Genomic DNA, 21,618 nt, shown 5'->3' with positions numbered 1-21,618 from the left:
TAGAAAATGAATTATAGCAAATTAGTTTTAGATGTCATATTTATGTAACAGGTTGTTACGACCCTCTATAAATTTTGTTTAAAGTATGTAAAAGAGTATGTAACATATTAGTGTTAAATAAAAATAAATATTAAATATAGCCTATAAATAAACAGGTTCAGTTACTGATATCTTGTGATGAGATGAATCAGGCAGAGACAGATTAGAATTAAAGATTTTTTTTAGTATCTCATGGAGGAAAAAATACAATTATAAAAATACAAAAATACAAGACAGTGAATCCAGAAATAAATATTTACAGAATTATGTACAAATAATAAACACGGAACACAGGAGTGAGGAAAAAGAGTGGCACTAAATCAAAGAAATTAACAAAACATATGATAACTTACACCATTTAAAGTACTAAACTAACAAAGAAATAGAGCACAAAATAAACAAATCGCCAACTAAAGCCAAGGACACACTTAACAATTGTAAGACCGATTATGAATGTAATTTGATACTCACAACTGATCGTGCCCAAACATTCACTTATTGGTAGCAACTACTGGAATTAGACTATTTCTGTGTAATAAGAGCAATAAGAGTTTCAGCTGATGCTCTTCCCTTGTTTCCTATATAGTGTTACAAGTAGGTGTTTCCATTACTTGTTGCCTAGTAACATTTCCAGATGTCATTTCATTTTGTTCACATTAAAGTTTTCGTTCCACTAAAACATTCTGGAGGGAAAGATCATATTCAAATGGAATCAGTGCATGAAATGAATAATATAAAGGCCATCTTTGGCATTTAGGCTCTCTATAATAAGCAAGTCTCTGGCTATCAGGCTCCACGTATCCATTCAGACTCATCCCGTATGAAGACCACTGCCTGGTGCAGGAGCTGTGGTTCAATGAGGTCAATTTCCAGTGGTACATTAGGCTGGATTTGCACAACAAGTACTAAGGCACTAATTACGTATCTGACAGGAGATGATTGTGTCTGCTTCATCATCTTCACTCATATTGGCATTAGCTCTCAAAACTCACGGCTCACTTGAAAAAAGTTCTCAACTCTGTGAGTCGCTGGACATGCTTACATCTTGTTGCTCAATGTCACCATTACTTGTGTCACCAGGCTCTTCATAAATTTGAATCCGAATATAATTAAGTCACTTGTCGTCTGTTGTTGGCAGTTTTAATGCCAGTTCGTTTAGGAGATGTCCCATTAGCAGTGTCCATCCACAGTGTCAGTTTGCTTAGGAGACGAGTCTTCTACAAACCTTCATCCTCCTGTAAGAAAACAGATTCACAGAAGGTCAAAGAAATTAAGAGGATTGATGTTTCATGAATACACAAAATACTAGACGTCACGCATCATCATTTTCAAACACTCCCCAAAAGCGCTTTAAAAAAAAATCTGCTTTAAAAAACAAAAATCATGATCCAAACCCTTATCGTCATATCAAAAACTCAGATGGTCAGACAGCGATTCTTCCTTAAATATATCACACACTATATAATTACAATCTGCACACCTACAATGCTTGAAATATTGTATTGATAAAATAAGTATTATTAAGACTATTGGTTACTGATGTCCTTACTAGCTATTGCACTTTTTGTTTTCAAATTATTGGTAATTTAGTTTATTCAGGTTATAAACTGTGTTTTATTCAGGGTTCATACACATTAATACATTTCCATGACTTTTAGGCAAATATTCATGACCTAACATTCCATGAAACATCCGTGTATGCATGTAAAATAAGAATAAAAATCCATGTTCAAATGTCGAATCACAGCATATCTTAACTAATTAATGACAAGCTATGTAGATTAATACAAAATAAACGCTGACACACCAGTAAGACTGTTAGATAAAATACTGTGTCTGATCCTAGCAACAGATTAACAGACATCAATGGGAGGCAATGATCTTAAAGTGTGCAGTAACACTAACCGTAACTTTACAAGGTTGCGGGGATAGAGACAAACTTTTGGAATATAAAATTTGGTAACTAAGAAGATTTAAAAACAGCTTTGCCTCCTAGGCCTATTTACCATTAATCTCATTGTAAAACCATCAATCATCAACAAGATAACATCCCTATTTAAATAAATTCCCCCAAAACAGTTGAGTTTATTTATTCCTTTCTGCAATTTACACCTATAAAAACTGCAACTGCCAGACATTACCCCATGCCAGGGTCAGACATAAACGTACCTAATATGGGCCCCTTGCAATTGATTTCCACAGGCATTTTATTTATTTATAAGTGCAATTTTTTTTTTAAAATTAAATCTGTGTTGTCGTTTGTCAAATATTTAACTTTAACTATTTACTTAAGTCAATCAGAACACTATATAGACTGTTACAAATACAATTTTAGCATTAACAAAAGCTTTACACTGCAAATGTGGAACAGAAGCTGCACCTGAAATAGCATAAATATTCTTTAATGTTATTCAAATTAGCAAATTAACAGGAACTCTTCACAGAGTAATTTTTGTCAATTAATGCTCTTTATATTATAAAAATGATTAATGTCGAATAATAGATCCATAAAGTGTCTTTGTGTTTCAGGAAACTGAACGTCATATTCTGGCTATAAAGATAAAAAATCTTAGAACCATTTATGAATTATTTTAATGCTTTTTATGCATCTGAAAATGAAGACTTCATTTGATTTTACCAGCATGATGAATAAATTATATTAACTGGAATAAACTTTTACAGAGGGAGCAGAGACAAGACAGATTGTGAAGCTGTCCATAAATTGAGTGTAGCGTGAGTTTAAGCACTCTCACAAACACTCCTAAAATCACTGAAGCTGATGACACTGCGACATGAATCTCTTACATTCGATCTGCACTTTGTTGATTATTATGGGAAAATTCACGAGTTTCAGTCAGAATTCAGACAGAGCGTGCGCACTGAACCAAACTCTTCTGTTCAGTGATATCTAATCTGAACGCTTCTGATTGGCCATCACGCTCGACAGAAACGCCTGTGATTGGTTATATGCCGCAGGCAGGTGGATCGAATAAACAAAGTATGTTCAAACCAAAGTTTCAAAGTTTGTTTAACCAATATTAATCACAAACATATATCCTATTACATAAATTTCCATGACTTTTTCAGTACTTTCTGGTTTATTTTTCCAAAACTTTTGCAGGTTTTTCCAGGTTTTTCATGACCATATGAACCCTGTTTACTGTTTTTGGCACTGCCTCATCTGTGAATTTGTTTGTACGATAAAAAAACACAAAAACAATAATAATAAAAATGTTTTACAGTGTACATTTACATGCTATAACACCATGTTACATACAAAAATAGATTTATATTATTAATTATATAATTACATTAAAATAATATATAAATGTATTCATACTCTGAAAAGAATTTGGAAATTTATAGCAAATTTCACAAATAATCACTAAGAAACAATGTGAAATTAAATTTTAAATTTTGAAGTACAAAGACTGAAACAGTTTTTTCCATGTAAAATATATAATAATCTTTTGTTGTTTTATTTACAAGTTTGACTTTTTTACAGTGTAGTGTAGTTCTTTTAAATATTTACTTTGCACAATCAGCTGCATATAATACTTACATTCTGTGGTACTGCTATATGGATCCTGTGGCGACGGTAAATCACACCAGCAGTTACAACTGCAAACACCAGCAAAACAACAACAGCAACACTTATTCCTGCTACAGCACCTGAACCTGAAACAGCTGAAGACAGACAGAAAGACATTATCACTGGATTTAGGAACACTGAACTGCATTTTAAAATTCCTAAAGGGAAAGTGTGATTATACTCACCAATTACAGAAACCCTGAAGCTCTTTACACTGGTGATGCTGACGCTGCGGCGACGACGATGCTGGATGCTGATGCTGCTGCTGATCTCTAGCTTATATTCTCCAGAGTCTGTGGTTTTAGTGTCCATGATGGTCAGAGATCCAGTCTGATGATCCAGCTTCAGTCTGTCTCTGAATTTCTCTTCACACTGAACATCTGTACAGATCTTACTCTGATCTCCAGTGATTTCAGCGATGCTAATGTTATTAAAATACCATGTCATCACATCATTTAGGTTTTTCGTTGTACCAGGATCTAAAGTAACAGGTTCTCCCTCCTTCACTGACATGGTCTTCAGTTCATCTCGTTGAGCAGCAGGAACACCTGAAACATATGATTACAATTATAGCTTCTCAATATATCCAACAATGTCGAGACACAAAGTAAATCAGGGCTTCATTATACAGAGTAGATAGTTTCACTGACTATAATGCCACTCAATTTCTATAAAATGACCCATTCACAATTTGAATAATAGTTTGTTTGTTTTTTTGTTTTGTTTTTTGCTAATGGCCACGTACACACTGAAGCTAAATTCTGTTGTAAGTTCACCTTTGAGTGCTTAATCGAGTTCAGTGGGTGGGGCTTTTCCCTACAATGGAACAGTGCATTTTTACACACTGCTTCTGATTTATGGAGATTATAAAAAAAACAAAAAGAAAAAAAGGAGGGGGTGGATTTTTACAATTATAGGGTGGTTGGTTACACACACTGGGCCTTATTTATGAAACAAACGTATGACAGAAAATGGTGAGTAAGGCCGTTTCCATGCAAAACTTGGCATTTATCAATATGGACATAAGCTGTGGGGTTAGGGTCACGTCAGGTCTCAGCTTGTGTACGCAAGTTTCTGAGTTAGCTTGAGCTTGGATGCAGTAAATCTGCTGGAGAATTGTAATGAGAGCATTTTCTATAATTAGATTATTTTCCTGACAAACAACCGAAGCTCATTAGTCAATCCCATAAGTTAAGAATGTCAAATTAAAATTAAATAAAATTAGAATAGATGCATGTTTGTGACCCTTAAAAAAAAAAAAATTCAGGGGTTTGGCTTTGCATGTACAACTAGCAGCATAAACAACAGAAGATGAGGATTCACACATCGTCACATCACACACGTGCAGTGCTTCTGTGAAAAGAGAAATATAGAATAAAATTAAGTGTGAGGAATAAAAATAAATAGGACTACACAACATACGTTTCATTTAAATAACAGACTAACAAAAGAAAAAAAAAAAAACTGTGATGCTCGTTTTTGTGACGCATTTATCTCTAAATTTTGCAAAAATCCAAGTGATCGCTCAGTTGCCTCAGACATGCACACACAACATCAGTTCTAGCATTTATAACTTGATATTTCAGCTATTTATCATCAAATTTAAATGCAGTCAACCAAACATAAATGTTACACTGTTCAAATGAAATGGTCCGCTGTAAATCAGTGTGCCCAGGGCCCGACCAAACACATTTTTGTGGATTTTTGAAGGATGCTGTTTTACGTGGATATTGGAACATGAGTGAAGTACAAAGCCTTAATTGATTACATAATGAACTAGATTAAAAAGTTCGTTGAGACAAACTTTAAGTTGGCTTGAAAAAGCATAGCCAGAAAGTTTGAAGAAGTTTTAAAAGTTTGAAGTTTGAAAGTTTAAGTTTTATTAGATAGATAGATAGATTGGTAATTGTCACAGATGGATACTATGGAGTTTTTATAGAGTTATTAGCATGTTCTTAGCCCACTCTAGCACTTAGCTAATCACTATTAGCATGTAGCTATTCACTGCTAGCATGTTGAAGTCCAGATTGCTAGCATGAGTCAAAAGAGCCAACCGCCATGTCTCTACGATGTACTGATGCAGAGATATAGATTTTGCAAAACGGTTGCTAGGGTACTCTGTTTGGTTGCTAGGGAGTGGCTTGGCAGCTACCAGTGATGATACTCCAAAGGCTGCTTGACAATATAAACCAACCCCCATGTCTGGAAGATGTTCTGATGCAGAGATACAGATTTTGCAAAATGGTTACTAGGGTACTGTTTGGTTGCTAGGGAGTGACTTGGCAGCTACCAGTGATGATACTCCAAAGGCTGCTTGACAATATAAACCAATCCCCATGTCTGTACGATGTTCTGATGCAGAGATATAGATTTTGCAAATTGGTTGCTAGGGCACTCTGTTTGGTTGCTATGGTGTTGCTATGCAGTTGCTAGGGTACTCGGGGTGGTTGCTAAGGTGTTGCTATGCGGTTGCTAGGGTACTCGGGGTGGTTGCTAGGGTGTTGCTATGCGGTTGCTATGGTACTCGGGGTGGTTGCTAAGGTGTTGCTATGCGGTTGCTATGGTACTCGGGTGGTTCCAAGGGAGTTTCCTTGCGTTTGCTTGGGGACTCGTGGTGGTTGCTAAGGCGTTGCTAGGGTACTCGGGGTGGTTGCTAAGGTGTTGCTATGCGGTTGCTAGGGTACTCGGGGTGGTTGCTAGGGTACTCTGGTGGTTGCTAGGGTGTTGCTATGCGGTTGTTAGGGTACTCGGGGTGGTTGTTAGGGTGTTGCTAGGGTACTCGGGGTGGTTGCTAAGGTGTTGCTAGGGTACTCGGGGTGGTTGCTAAGGTGTTGCTATGCTGTTGCTAGGGTACTCGGGGTGGTTGCTAGGGTGTTGCTATGCGGTTGCTAGGGTACTCGGGGTGGTTGCCATGGTGTTGCTATGTGGTTGCTATTGTATCCAGGCTGGTTGCTAGGATGATGCCAGGGTGATTTGTGTGGTTGCTATGCAGTTGCCATGGTGTTCTGGGTGGTTGCTAGGTTGGTTTGGGTGGTTGCTATGAGAGTTGATCATAGATAGATAGATAGATAGATAGAGAGATAGATAGATAGAGAGATAGATAGAGAGATAGATGAGAAGTGATAGATGAGAAGAAAGATAGATAGATAGATAGATAGATAGATAGATAGATTAGAAAGAGAAATAGATAGATAGATTTAGTTTGATAGATAGATAGATAGATAGATAGATTAGAAAGAGAAATAGATAGATATATAGATAGATAGATAGATAGAGAGATAGATGAGAAGTGATAGATGAGAAGAGAGATAGATGAGAAGTGATAGATGAGAAGAGAGATAGATGAGAAGTGATAGATGAGAAGAAAGATAGATTGATAGATAGATGAGAAGGGATAGATAGATAGATAGATAGATAGATAGATTTAGTTTGATAGATAGATAGAGATAGATAGATTAAAAAGAGAAATAGATAGATAGATAGATTTAGTTTGATAGATAGATAGATAGATAGATAGATAGATAGATAGATAGATAGATAGATGGATAGATAGATGGATAGATTAGAAAGAGAAATAGATAGATAGATAGACAGATTAGAAAGAGAAATAGATAGATAGATAGATAGATAGATAAATTAGAAAGAGAAATAGATAGATAGATAGATAGATAGATTAGAAAGAGAAATAGATAGATAGATAGATAGATAGATAGATAGATAGATAGATAGATAGATAAAGACATATTAGATAGAATGGAAATTTGAATGAGTCTCAATGGATTAGAAATAGTACATAGAATGGCATCTAATAGAGTATTAAGGGTATCTCAAACTGTCAAAATTTGAATTTTGACAGTTGGAGTTTGAATAGTCTTGGCTCATTTGAACATTCCGTCAATGAAAGTCAATGGGATTTTTCCAAGTTTTAGTCAGCTTTTTTAGGAAAACCGTAAGTCTGATCAGTCTGAAAAGATATAGCACACTAAGTCAGAATAGTCTGAAGGTCTAGTCCGAGTTTGGTGGTTGTAGCTTGAACAGTCTAGGAGGAGATGCATTTAGAAATTTAGTCTAAGAAGAATAATAATAACTAGATAAAAAAGTTTGAGGACAAACTTTAAGTTGGCTTGAAAAAGCATAGCCAGAAAGTTTGAAGAAGTTTTAAAAGTTTGAAGTTTGAAAGTTTAAGTTTTATTAGATAGATAGATAGATAGATTGGTAATTGTCACAGATGGATACTATGGAGTTTTTATAGAGTTATTAGCATGTTCTTAGCCCACTCTAGCACTTAGCTAATCACTATTAGCATGTAGCTATTCACTGCTAGCATTTTGAAGTCCAGATTGCTAGCATGAGTCAAAAGAGCCAACCGCCATGTCTCTACGATGTACTGATGCAGAGATATAGATTTTGCAAAACGGTTGCTAGGGTACTCTGTTTGGTTGCTAGGGAGTGGCTTGGCAGCTACCAGTGATGATACTCCAAAGGCTGCTTGACAATATAAACCAACCCCCATGTCTGGAAGATGTTCTGATGCAGAGATACAGATTTTGCAAAATGGTTACTAGGGTACTGTTTGGTTGCTAGGGAGTGACTTGGCAGCTACCAGTGATGATACTCCAAAGGCTGCTTGACAATATAAACCAATCCCCATGTCTGTACGATGTTCTGATGCAGAGATATAGATTTTGCAAATTGGTTGCTAGGGCACTCTGTTTGGTTGCTATGGTGTTGCTATGCAGTTGCTAGGGTACTCGGGGTGGTTGCTAAGGTGTTGCTATGCGGTTGTTAGGGTACTCGGGGTGGTTGTTAGGGTGTTGCTAGGGTACTCGGGGTGGTTGCTAAGGTGTTGCTAGGGTACTCGGGGTGGTTGTTAAGGTGTTGCTATGCTGTTGCTAGGGTACTCGGGGTGGTTGCTAGTGTGTTGTCATGCGGTTGCTAGGGTACTCGGGGTGGTTGCTAGGGTGTTGCTATGCGGTTGCTAGGGTACTCGGGGTGGTTGCCATGGTGTTGCTATGTGGTTGCTATTGTATCCAGGCTGGTTGCTAGGATGATGCCAGGGTGATTTGTGTGGTTGCTATGCAGTTGCCATGGTGTTCTGGGTGGTTGCTAGGTTGGTTTGGGTGGTTGCTATGAGAGTTGATAGTAGATAGATAGATAGATAGAGAGATAGATGAGAAGTGATAGATGAGAAGAGAGATAGATGAGAAGTGATAGATGAGAAGAGAGATAGATGAGAAGTGATAGATGAGAAGAAAGATAGATGAGAAGGGATAGATAGATAGATAGATAGATAGATAGATTAGAAAGAGAAATAGATAGATAGATAGATAGATAGATAGATTTAGTTTGATAGATAGATAGATAGATAGATAGATAGATAGATAGATTAGAAAGAGAAATAGATAGATAGATAGATAGATAGATAGATAGATAGATAGATAGAGAGATAGAGAGATAGATAGATAGATAGATGAGAAGTGATAGATGAGAAGAGAGATAGATGAGAAGTGATAGATGAGAAGAGATAGATGAGAAGAGAGATAGATGAGAAGTGATAGATAGATAGATGAAAAGTGATAGATGAGAAGAAAGATAGATTGATAGATAGATGAGAAGGGATAGATAGATAGATAGATAGATAGATAGATAGATAGATAGATAGATTTAGTTTGATAGATAGATAGAGATAGATAGATTAAAAAGAGAAATAGATAGATAGATAGGTTTGATAGATAGATAGATAGATAGATAGATAGATAGATAGATAGATAGATAGATGGATAGATTAGAAAGAGAAATAGATAGATAGATAGACAGATTAGAAAGAGAAATAGATAGATAGATAGATAGATAGATAGATAGATAGATAGATTAGAAAGAGAAATAGATAGATAGATAGATAGATAGATAGATAGATAGATAGATAGATAGATTAGAAAGAGAAATAGATAGATAGATAGATAGATAGATAGATAGATAGATAGATAGATTAGAAAGAGAAATAGATAGATAGATAGATAGATAGATAGATAGATAGATAGATAGATAGATAGATAGATAAAGACATATTAGATAGAATGGAAATTTGAATGAGTCTCAATGGATTAGAAATAGTACATAGAATGGCACCTAATAGAGTCTGATGGGCCTCTCCAACTGTCAAAATTTGAATTTTGACAGTTGGAGTTTGAATAGTCTTGGCTCATTTGAACATTCCGTCAATGAAAGTCAATGGGATTTTTCCAAGTTTTAGTCAGCTTTTTTAGGAAAACCGTAAGTCTGATCAGTCTGAAAAGATATAGCACACTAAGTCAGAATAGTCTGAAGGTCTAGTCCGAGTTTGGTGGTTGTAGCTTGAACAGTCTAGGAGGAGATGCATTTAGAAATTTAGTCTAAGAAGAATAATAATAATAATAAGCTTAAGTAGTAGATCAGTAAGTTGGCTTTTTCAAGCCAACTTAACTAGATAAAAAAGTTTGAGGACAAACTTTAAGTTGGCTTGAAAAAGCATAGCCAGAAAGTTTGAGAAGTTTTAAAAGTTTGAAGTTTGAAAGTTTAAGTTTTATTAGATAGATAGATAGTCACAGATGGATACTATGGAGTTTTTATAGAGTTATTAGCATGTTCTTAGCCCACTTTAGCACTTAGCTAATCACTATTAGCATGTAGCTATTCACTGCTAGCATGTTGGAAGTCCAGATTGCTAGCATGAGTCAAAAAGCCAACCCCCATGTCTCTACGATGTACTGATGCAGAGATATAGATTTTGCAAAACGGTTGCTAGGGTACTCTGTTTGGTTGCTAGGGAGTGGCTTGGCAGCTACCAGTGATGATACTCCAAAGGCTGCTTGACAATATAAACCAACCCCCATGTCTGTACGATGTTCTGATGCAGATATATAGATTTTGCAAAACGGTTGCTAGGGTACTCTGTTTGGTTGCTAGGGAGTGGCTAGCCAGCTACCAATGATGATACTCCAAAGGCTGCTTGACAATATAAACCAACCCCCATGTCTGGACGATGTTCTGATGCAGAGATACAGATTTTGCAAAACGGTTACTAGGGTATTGTTTGGTTGCTAGGGAGTGACTTTCCAGCTACCAATGATGATACTCCAAAGGCTGCTTGACAATATAAACCAACCCCCATGTGTGTACGATGTTCTGATGCAGAGATATAGATTTTGCAAAATGGTTGCTAGGGTACTCTGTTTGGTTGCTACGGTGTTGCTATGCGGTTGCTAGGGTACTCGGGGTGGTTGCTAAGGTGTTGCTATGCGGTTGCTATGGTACTTGGGGTGGTTGCTAAGTTGTTGTCATGCGGTTGATAGGGTACTCGGGGTGGTTGCTAGGGTGTTGCTATGCGGTTGCTAGGGTACTCGGGTGGTTGTTAAGGTGTTGCTATGCGGTTTCTAGGGTACTCGGGTTGGTTGCTAGGGTGTTGCTATGCGGTTGCTATGGTACTCGGGGTGGATGCTAAGGTGTTGCTATGCGGTTGCTAGGGTACTCGGGGTGGTTGCTATGGTGTTGCTATGCGGTTGCTAGGGTACTCGGGGTGGTTGCTATGGTGTTGCTATGCGGTTGCTAGGGTACTCGGGGTGGTTGCTAGGGTGTTGCTATGCGGTTGCTAGGGTACTCGGGGTGGTTGCCATGGTGTTGCTATGCGGTTGCTATTGTATCCAGGCTGGTTGCTAGGATGATGCCAGGGTGATTTGTGTGGTTGCTATGCAGTTGCCATGGTGTTCTGGGTGGTTGCTAGGTTGTTTTGGGTGGTTGCTAGGTTGTTTTGGGTGGTTGCTATGAGAGTTGATCATAGATAGATAGATAGAGTTTATGAATTTGAATGAGTTGATAGATAGATGATAGATAGAGAGATAGATGAGAAGAGAGATAGATGAGAAGTGATAGATGAGAAGATAGATAGATTGATAGATGAGAAGTGATAGATAGATAGAGAAATAGCTAGATTTAGTTTGATAGATAGATAGATAGATTAGAAAGAGAAATAGATAGATAGATTTAGTTTGATAGATAGATAGATAGATAGATAGATAGATAGATAGATAGATTTAGTTTGATAGATAGATAGATAGATAGATTTAGTTTGATATATAGATAGATTTAGTTTGATAGATAGATAGATAGATAGATAGATAGATAGATAGATAGATAGATAGATAAGACATATTAGATAGAATGGAAGTTTGAATGAGTCTCAATGGATTAGAAATAGTACATAGAATGGCAGCTAATGGAGTCTGATAAGCCTCTCCAACTGTCAAAATTTGAATTTTGACAGTTGGAGTTTGAATAGTCTTGGCTCATTTGAACATTCCGTCAATGAAAGTCAATGGGATTTTTCCAAGTTTTGATCAGCTTTTTTAGGAAAACCGTAAGTCTGATCAGTCTGAAAAGATATAGCACACTAAGTCAGAATAGTCTGAAGGTCTGGTCCGAGTTTGGTGGTTGTAGCTTGAACAGTCTAGGAGGAGATGCATTTAGAAATTTAGTCTAAGAAGAATAATAATAACTAGATAAAAAAGTTTGAGGACAAACTTTAAGTTGGCTTGAAAAAGCATAGCCAGAAAGTTTGAAGAAGTTTTAAAAGTTTGAAGTTTGAAAGTTTAAGTTTTATTAGATAGATAGATAGATTGGTAATTGTCACAGATGGATACTATGGAGTTTTTATAGAGTTATTAGCATGTTCTTAGCCCACTTTAGCACTTAGCTAATCACTATTAGCATGTAGCTATTCACTGCTAGCATGTTGAAGTCCAGATTGCTAGCATGAGTCAAAAGAGCCAACCGCCATGTCTCTACGATGTACAGATGCAGAGATATAGATTTTGCAAAACGGTTGCTAGGGTACTCTGTTTGGTTGCTAGGGAGTGGCTTGGCAGCTACCAGTGATGATACTCCAAAGGCTGCTTGACAATATAAACCAACCCCCATGTCTGGAAGATGTTCTGATGCAGAGATATAGATTTTGCAAATTGGTTGCTAGGGCACTCTGTTTGGTTGCTATGGTGTTGCTATGCAGTTGCTAGGGTACTCGGGGTGGTTGCTAAGGTGTTGCTATGCAGTTGCTAGGGTACTCGGGGTGGTTGCTAAGGTGTTGCTATGCGGTTGCTAGGGTGTTGCTATGCAGTTGCTAGGGTACTCGGGGTGGTTGCTAAGGTGTTGCTATGCGGTTGCTATGGTACTCGGGGTGGTTGCTAAGGTGTTGCTATGCGGTTGCTATGGTACTCGGGTGGTTGCTAGGGTGTTGCTATGCGGTTGCTAGGGTACTCGGGGTGGTTGCTAAGGTGTTGCTAGGGTACTCGGGGTGGTTGCTAAGGTGTTGCTATGCGGTTGCTAGGGTACTCGGGGTGGTTGCTAGGGTGTTGCTATGCGGTTGCTATAGTACTCGGGGTGGTTGCTAAGGTGTTGCTATGCGGTTGCTAGGGTACTCGGGTGGTTGCTAGGGTGTTGCTATGCGGTTGCTAGGGTACTTGGGGTGGTTGTTAGGGTGTTGCTAGGGTACTCGGGGTGGTTGCTAAGGTGTTGCTAGGGTACTCGGGGTGGTTGCTAGGGTGTTGCTATGCGGTTGCTAGGGTACTCGGGGTGGTTGCTAGGGTGTTGCTATGCGGTTGCTAGGGTACTTGGGGTGGTTGTTAGGGTGTTGCTAGGGTACTCGGGGTGGTTGCTAAGGTGTTGCTAGGGTACTCGGGGTGGTTGCTAAGGTGTTGCTATGCTGTTGCTAGGGTACTCGGGGTGGTTGCTAGGGTGTTGCTATGCGGTTGCTAGGGTACTCGGGGCGGTTGCTAGGGTGTTGCTATGCGGTTGCTAGGGTACTCGGGGTGGTTGCCATGGTGTTGCTATGTGGTTGCTATTGTATCCAGGCTGGTTGCTAGGATGATGCCAGGGTGATTTGTGTGGTTGCTATGCAGTTGCCATGGTGTTCTGGGTGGTTGCTAGGTTGGTTTGGGTGGTTGCTATGAGAGTTGATCATAGATAGATAGATAGATAGATAGAGAGATAGATAGAGAGATAGATGAGAAGTGATAGATGAGAAGAGAGATAGATGAGAAGTGATAGATGAGAAGATAGATAGATAGATAGATTGATAGATGAGTGATAGATGAGAAGAAAGATAGATTGATAGATAGATGAGAAGGGATAGATAGATAGATAGATAGATAGATAGATAGATTTAGTTTGATAGATAGATAGAGATAGATAGATTAAAAAGAGAAATAGATAGATAGATAGATAGATAGATTTAGTTTGATAGATAGATAGATAGATAGATAGATTAGAAAGAGAAATAGATAGATGATAGATAGATAGATAGATAGATAGATAGATAGATTAGATAGATAGATTAGATAGATAGATAGATAGATAGATAGATAGATAGATAGATAGATAGATAGATTAGAAAGAGAAATAGATAGATAGATAGATATATAGATAGATAGATAGATAGATTTAGTTTGATAGATTTAGATTTAGATAGATAGATAGATTTAGTTTGATAGAGTTAGATTTACATAGATAGATTTAGTTTGATAGAGTTAGATTTAGATAGATAGATAGATAGATAGATAGATAGATTTAGTTTGATAGAGTTAGATTTAGATAGATAGATAGATAGATAGATAGATAGATAGATAGATAGATAGAATGAGTTTGAATGAGTTTGAATGAGTTTAAATGGCTTGGAAATAGGAATGGCAGTTTAATTGAGTCTGTGTGTTTGAATTTGAATTTTGACAGTTGGACGGAATGTTCAGATCAGCCAAGGCAGTTCAATGAAAGTCAATGGGAGTTTTTTCCAGGTTTAATCAGCATTTTTAGGAAAACCGTAAGTCGGATCAGTCTGAAAAGATATAGCACACTAAGTCAGAACAGTCTGAAGGTCTAGTCCGAGTTTGGTGGTTGTAGCTTGAACAGTCTAGGAGGAGATGCATTTAGAAATTTAGTCTAAGAAGAATAATAATAAGCTTAAGACGTAGATCAGTAAGTTGGCTTTTTCAAGCCAACTTAATAAGCTTAAGTAGTAGATCAGTAAGTTGGCTTTTTCAAGCCAACTTAATAAGCTTAAGTAGTAGATCAGTAAGTTGGCTTTTTCAAGCCAACTTAATAATAATTTAGCAGCCAAAATATTACATGTAATATATAGAAACATATTTGGATTCTTGCCAACTGAGAGAGGTGAGCCAATCAGTTTCACTTTAGCCTAAAAAAAATCATTTTGGCTTGACTTTTGTTTATAATGAATGTCACTATGACGATCTAATTTATGTTTAATATTATAGTTTAATATATAATTTTTTATTCTTGTGTATAGCGTTACACTTAAAGGATCCGTTTCATTTTTTTTTACCGGTATTAAATATACATTAAATATATATATATAAATGAATGTAATGGTTTGCAATTACGAGGTTAACTGGTGTTTCTCTTTCGTGATTACTTCCTCTTCTTGGCCGGGTTATGTTTCTCCATGTCATGTGGGGGGGGGGGGGTGGAGATTGCTTTCAGCCACCACATTTATCTACATTCATACGATAATATTGCCAGCATATGAATGTTTGATAAATCACACATGAACCCTGTCATAAGACAATTTCTGTGCTGGGATCAGTGCTCATTTCAATGTTGATTTATAAATGAGGCACTGTTACGTAACAGTCGGGGTGTACGCATTTGCATATGCCGGCCCATGTTCCCAACATTATAAAAGGCATTACACGAGGGCAGCCAGTATTAACGTCTGGATGTGCACAACCAAATCATCAGACTAGGTAAGCAAGCAAGAACAATAGCGAAAAATGGCAGATGGAGCAATAATAACTGACATGATCCATGATAACATGATATTTTTAGTGATATTTGTAAACTGTCTTTCTAAATGTTTCGTTAGCATGTTGCTAATGTACTGTTAAATTTAGTTAAAGTTACCATCGGTTATTACTGTATTCACGGAGACAAGAGAGCGGTCGCTATTTTCATTTTTTAAACACTTGCAGTCTGTATAATTCATAAACAACTTCATTCTTTATAAATCTCTCCAACAGTGTAGCATTAGCCGTTAGCCACGGAGCACCATCAAACTCATTCAAAATCAGAAGTAAACAATATAACAGTATACAATACTCACATAATCCAACGCATGCATGCAGTATGCATGACGAACACTTTGTAAAGATCCATTTTGAGGGTTACATTAGCTGTGTGAACTTTGTTAAGGCACTGTTTAAGGCAAGCGCGAGCTCTGTGGGCGGAGAGCACGGGATTTAAAGGGGCCGCAGCATAAAATCGGCGCGTTTATAATGATGCCCTAAAATAGGCAGTTAAAAAAATTTATTAAAAAAAATCTATGGGGTATTTTGAGCTGAAACTTCACAGACACATTCAGGGGACACCTTAGACTTATATTACATCAAATATCAAATTTTCCTTTTTGGGTGAACTATCCCTTCAATGAAGCTTTGAAGCTTTATGAATCTTTTGTTGAGCGTGTATCAAACTGCCAAAGTAACGTTTGAAATTTTGGAAAGTCTGAAACACTTATGACCTAATAAAGCCTCATTTACTGAAATCACGTGACTTTGGCAGTTTGATATACGCTCCGAACCACTGATTTGAAACAAAAGATTCGTAAAGCTTCAAAGCTTCAGGAAGCAGTGTTTTGAAATTACCCATCACTAGATATTTTTACATAAAGTTGTTATTTTGGCGCACAAAATGTATTCTTGTCACTTCATAACATTATGGTTGAACAACTGTAGTCACATGACCTGTTTTAAATGTATCTTTAGTAGCTTTCTGGGCAATTAAAAGTGCAAATTAACTTGCTGTCAATGAAGGCCTCACTGAGCCATCAGATTTTAATCAAAAATATCTTAATTTTTGTTCTGAAGATGAACAAAGGTTTTACAGGTTTGGAACAACATGAGGGCGAGTAATTAATGACAGAATTCCACCATCAAAATGATTAGTTTAATTATTGCAGCTGCTGTGAGAAAAGGCTATAAATGATCCACTACCAGCAGCATCCTATATGCACAGCCTACTAGCTGGGACTCGTTTTTTATGTTAACAGATGTGACGACATGATGCAAAGACAAACTGCTTGAATTTACCATTTTAGAAATCTACCAGTACCAATTTTATTATTCATTATAACAAACTTACTGTTGTGAATCACGCTAAGGTAAGAAGATAGTTTTGAACACTGGCTGGTTATGTACTTGCAAAAATTTTGGATAATTTGTAACCAAAAAAGTTACAGACAGCGGCCTTAAATAGTGTTTGTATTATGCATAATTGTAGTCATTCCCGCAGGTTTTGCACTCACGCCAAAAGCATACACCACTGATCTATGTTAATTGGCACTTTCATAAAGCCGCCTTTCATACAGCTTGCGAGTACCATATTGACTCCTTTCTCATGGCTTATTGCTTTTAAACAGTAATAAATACACAATTATGTCAAAATGCACATCTTGGCGAGCCAAATAAACCTGCTTCTTTCTGTCATGTTGATCAAAGAACAAAAGACTTTTGTAGCTTCAATTGTAAACACTGAGTTGTATTTAATTTTTTCAATGAAGACCATCCAGTGTTATTTTACATTTGACTAATTTCTGTAGTAGGCCTATTTCTTACCTAAATATGTCATGATCACTAGTGAGAGTGCCCTAATCAGCCACTAGAGGGCACTCCATCCCGGACTCTTGTTTTCACCCATTGGACTACATTACCCATACTCACTTCCCAGACTCATTACACCTTGTCATTGCAACCAGCTGTTTTGTGTTTGTTCATTAGTGTCTGTCTATTTATACCTGGTTTGTCTCTGCTCTTGTTATGGTGTTTTCATGTATGGTTTTTCTGTTCTCTGTTTTGGTTTTCATGTTTCTTGTTTTTGTATGGACTGTCTTTATGGATTTTGACCCTTGCCTGTCTGTGGATTACGTTTCTGGATTTCCCCAATAAATTGCTGCACATGGATCTTGCTTTCTGGACTTTGTGATTCCGTGACAAAATACTACTGTTAGACCCACCTGAAAAACTTAAAGCCGTGCTTATTTAATTTGTCTCTTTATTCTAATTGCAATTTGTTTATTTGTTCATATTTTATTACTGACTGTTTACTTCTCTTTTTTTGTAAATTTAGTTCAAAGATTTAAATAAAGCCTCCATCCATGTGCTGTGTAAGCTATTACAACAAAATGACCCAAATTATCAAAAATTACGAGATAATAAAAATATCTATATGGCAGTAATATGGCAGTTTTCCCCATAGTATTGAAAATGGCATCGAAGTTGGAAAGTCCAGTATCGTGGCAACACTACACTGAAGTGCTGAAAATTAATTTATTGCTATTTTCCAATACCTTGAGTTTTGCATACATTTAGCCAGTTATATTTTAAAATAGTCAAATCTCAATTTTTCAAAGACTACCATGTACACTCACCAGTGACATCCACACTGAAGCTTTTAACAATGCTGCTGCTGTTAAAGATGATCTGTAGGTTATAGAGTCCAGCGTCTGCTTTTCTGGTGTTCATGATGGTCAGAGATCCAGTCTGGTGATCCAGCTTCAGTCTGTCTCTGAATCTCTCAGTAAACTGAACATCTGTATAGATTTTACTCTGGCCTCCAATGATTTCAGCGATGCGAGTGTCATTAAAATACCATTTTATTCTGTGTTTTTGGGTTACTTTAACATCAGTCTGTAGAGTGACTGAATCTCCCTCCATAACGGACACTTTAAATGTATCAACCCCAAACACACCTGGAGAAAAAAAGAAAAGTTAATTATAACACAAATCTGGAAGACTGGCAGAAAACTAAAAACAACAGGAAAGTGCTGTGATTTTTTTCTACAAAACATCAAGATTGTAAACACAAAAATATGTCTGGATTCATAATGTAGCTATATAACACATGCAAACAAACAGCAGAGCATCACTGATTTACATATTCACTCATTAAACATACATGTGTCTCACAGAAGATCTTGAACATCTTCTAGAACACCCTAAACCCACATCCTGAAGTACGTTGGCAATAGGCTTGGGTATCGAGTATCGATTGGAACCGGGACTAGCTTTGCGATTTTCCCGGAATCGTTCAAAAGTTTAAATTTCGATTCCCAGTCCGCCGACTGGAAGAAGAAACCGCTTAACATCAACGAAGAAGCGTCCACCGAAAGTGTTGGCATAACCGAGCGAGTAGAACATGGATAGCGCGCGTCGGCGGTCCAAAGTGTGGCTTAAATTTTCTAAATAGAACGAAATATCGGCAAAATGCAACATTTGCGGCAAGATTGTTTCGTGCATAGGAGGGTGCACGTCGAACATGATAAAGCACCTCCAAGTTCATGGAGTAGAAATAAATAAATCTCTTTGATGCGCTGCGCCGACCGTCCTCCGCTGCCTCTTCCTCTGGCTCCGACCCCCAGCCTGGCAATCCACACGAGATCCGATTTTTTCGTATCCGATCTGAGCCACTTCCAAATGTGGTTTTAAATCCGATACATATCCGATCTCTGAACATGCGACCTACGTCTAAACACGCATATCCGATTCCTATTGTAATTCCAAGCCATCAAACGGCGAGGGCGGCACGTTTGCTCACTAAAATATAGCTTCAATGTTGTATTATGAAGCAGACGTGCATGTATGCACTCGCACTAAAAATTCGCAGCTCAATATTAATGTGGGAACTTTGTCTAACATGAAAGAAATTGCGCACACACATATTCAGCAGCTTCGCACGCGCGCGCTTTCTCCCTTGCTCGCTCGAATTCATTCAAAAAACGGAATTCTAAAACTAATAAATGTAGATAAAATATCAAAAAACACAAATTACCTTTATTTTCCGGTCTATATCCGTTCAGTCAGAATTCGCGCTGCAATACAGTGACGATCATTTTGGGGCAGGAAGTAGCCTAATGTAAACACAGATATCGATACCAGTCGCGTCTAAAGTGAGTGTAAACACACTGGCCAAAAAATCGGATATGGTCAAAAGATCGGATTTGTGCATTAAGACTTGCAGTGTAAATGCAGCCATACACTCATGTGTAAATGTGTTTTCAATATATTCATAATTTATAATATTTATATTCAAGTTCATAGATTTGATATTTATATTGTAGTTGAAAACAGCCCTGTGAGAAATTCATAGTAAAGTTCATAAAAAGTAAAAAGTTCATAGAATTAATTGATGGAGAAGGTCAGACTATTTCCTTCAGAAAGACCGTTGGTTAGCTAGCTCATTTAAAACATCCTAAACTTTTTTTGACCCTGCCTCTTAAAAGAATCGGAATCGAGAATCGTTGGGAACCGGAATCGAAACAAGGAATCGAAATCGGAATCGGAATCGTTCAAATTCAAACGATACCCAACCCTAGTTGGCAATCATACCTGGTTGTGAAATGCTTAAAAAGACTCACCACTTTAAGGATCTGGCAAATAACCTAATGGTATTTTCCATTTTATATGGACTCAAATAAGGCCAATTCATGTTTTAGTTTGATTTAGTGCTTTTATTTTCAAATTACAGGTGGTTGTTGCAAGTTGAAGTTGTTGAAGTTATCAATGTCTTTTGAATGAGATATTCAGTATGGCCCATTTTAGAGACTCAAAATTATATTGTAGCTTTCATTCAGACAGAGATTTTGAAAACATTTATAAAAAGGAAGAGTTAAGTATGTGAAGCACCCCAACTTTAGTCGGGATATTCTAAACAATATTTGCACGCTGTACACGGGCTTCCGCATGCGCGCTTCGGATGAGTGCACAAATCTTCTCACAGCGCACGCGCAAGTTATCTTTTGCACCTTGCACTCAAATGTTTAAATTGGCAAGGCTTAAAGGAGTTTAGTTTAAACGCAGATAGCAACGTGTGCTGTTCAGGCCTCAGCTCGTGCGCTATCAACACTCGAGTAATGATGGCGTAAATGACTTGTCATATAGAGCATGCGGCATTCGCATTGAACAAAGTTTAGGGGAAGCCAAAATGTGTATCCATTGACAGAAACATACATTAGCCCAACTCTGTCTGTCTGTTTTATTTATTTTCTACAAACTATATTATAGATGCGTATGCGTCGTCAGATATGAGATGAACCGTGGTGCAAGTGCGTGCCGAACCAAGTGTGCAGAATGGTACGGTTCGATTTTTTTTTTACCGAGAACCGTTTCACCCCTATTAGACACCTATTCATTTTGTAATGTAAAATAGCAGATAGGGACCGTCTACAAAGTACAAAACGAAGAGGAAATACGCTAAATTTTTTCATCCATATGCTTTACTCTTTAAAAAAGGTGATCAAACTGTGCACACAAAACTTGAAACATACACACACACACACAGTCTCACCTGGTAAAAACACTGTAAAGGCCCTTGTATACTTCAAACGAAATCAAAGAATGAACTGATGTGAAAAGTTCGCTCCAGCAGCAAAACACCTTCGTACTACCATTGGTCAGTGATAACGTAATAGGAGGTGTGCGCTGAGGCTCCGCCTTCACTCACGTGGGATGCGTCTTTGACTCATTTCTTGTGTTTGAGTTCGTCAAGGTAAGATCTCCGCGAGTGAAAACATGACGCGCATTTAAAATGTAAGTAGCTTGCTTATTGATGCTGCTTGTCGGTTATTGGCTGAGGCACTGTTTATTGTTTAGTGGTCCAGACTGCACCAGTTTGTTTTTGTAGCTTGTGGCGACTACAGAGAGCGCGTTTTCTTACAGTGTGTTCAGGGGACAGGCAGCTAGTGGATAGTGAGGAGATGTTTGCTGTATGTGACAAAAATGTTTTGGCCTAAAAAAGGATGACATCGCTTAGAGCACCTTTAATTTCCAAATTCAAATAGTGTGATCTATTACTGTGTCCTAAAACTGCTTTTCAGTTGGTTTTACTATCGTAAGTGATGCAAAAACAATGTTATTGAGATTCAGATGTGATAATTTTTTTATAAAATACAC

The 21,618-nt window shown here is 37.4% G+C and overlaps 1 protein-coding gene across 1 annotated transcript in view; it reads right to left on the bottom strand.

The window, feature by feature from the left end:
• Window positions 1-270: 270 nt before the first annotated feature.
• The window catches only part of LOC137027929 (junctional adhesion molecule-like), a 43,427-nt gene continuing 22,079 nt past the window's right edge, over window positions 271-21,618 (bottom strand). The window contains exons 2-5 of the mRNA XM_067396554.1: window positions 18,099-18,419; window positions 3,817-4,179; window positions 3,602-3,726; window positions 271-1,274 (exon numbers count right to left, since the gene is read on the bottom strand). Coding sequence (XP_067252655.1) covers window positions 1,257-1,274; window positions 3,602-3,726; window positions 3,817-4,179; window positions 18,099-18,419 — 827 coding nt within the window. The 3' untranslated portion in view covers window positions 271-1,256. The remainder of the gene's footprint in view (window positions 1,275-3,601; window positions 3,727-3,816; window positions 4,180-18,098; window positions 18,420-21,618) is intronic.

The sequence above is a fragment of the Chanodichthys erythropterus genome, chromosome 10 (assembly GCF_024489055.1).
Source record: "Chanodichthys erythropterus isolate Z2021 chromosome 10, ASM2448905v1, whole genome shotgun sequence".
In the NCBI taxonomy this organism is placed as follows: Eukaryota; Metazoa; Chordata; class Actinopteri; order Cypriniformes; family Xenocyprididae; genus Chanodichthys; species Chanodichthys erythropterus.
This window is presented reverse-complemented; position numbering and strand designations above follow the sequence as displayed.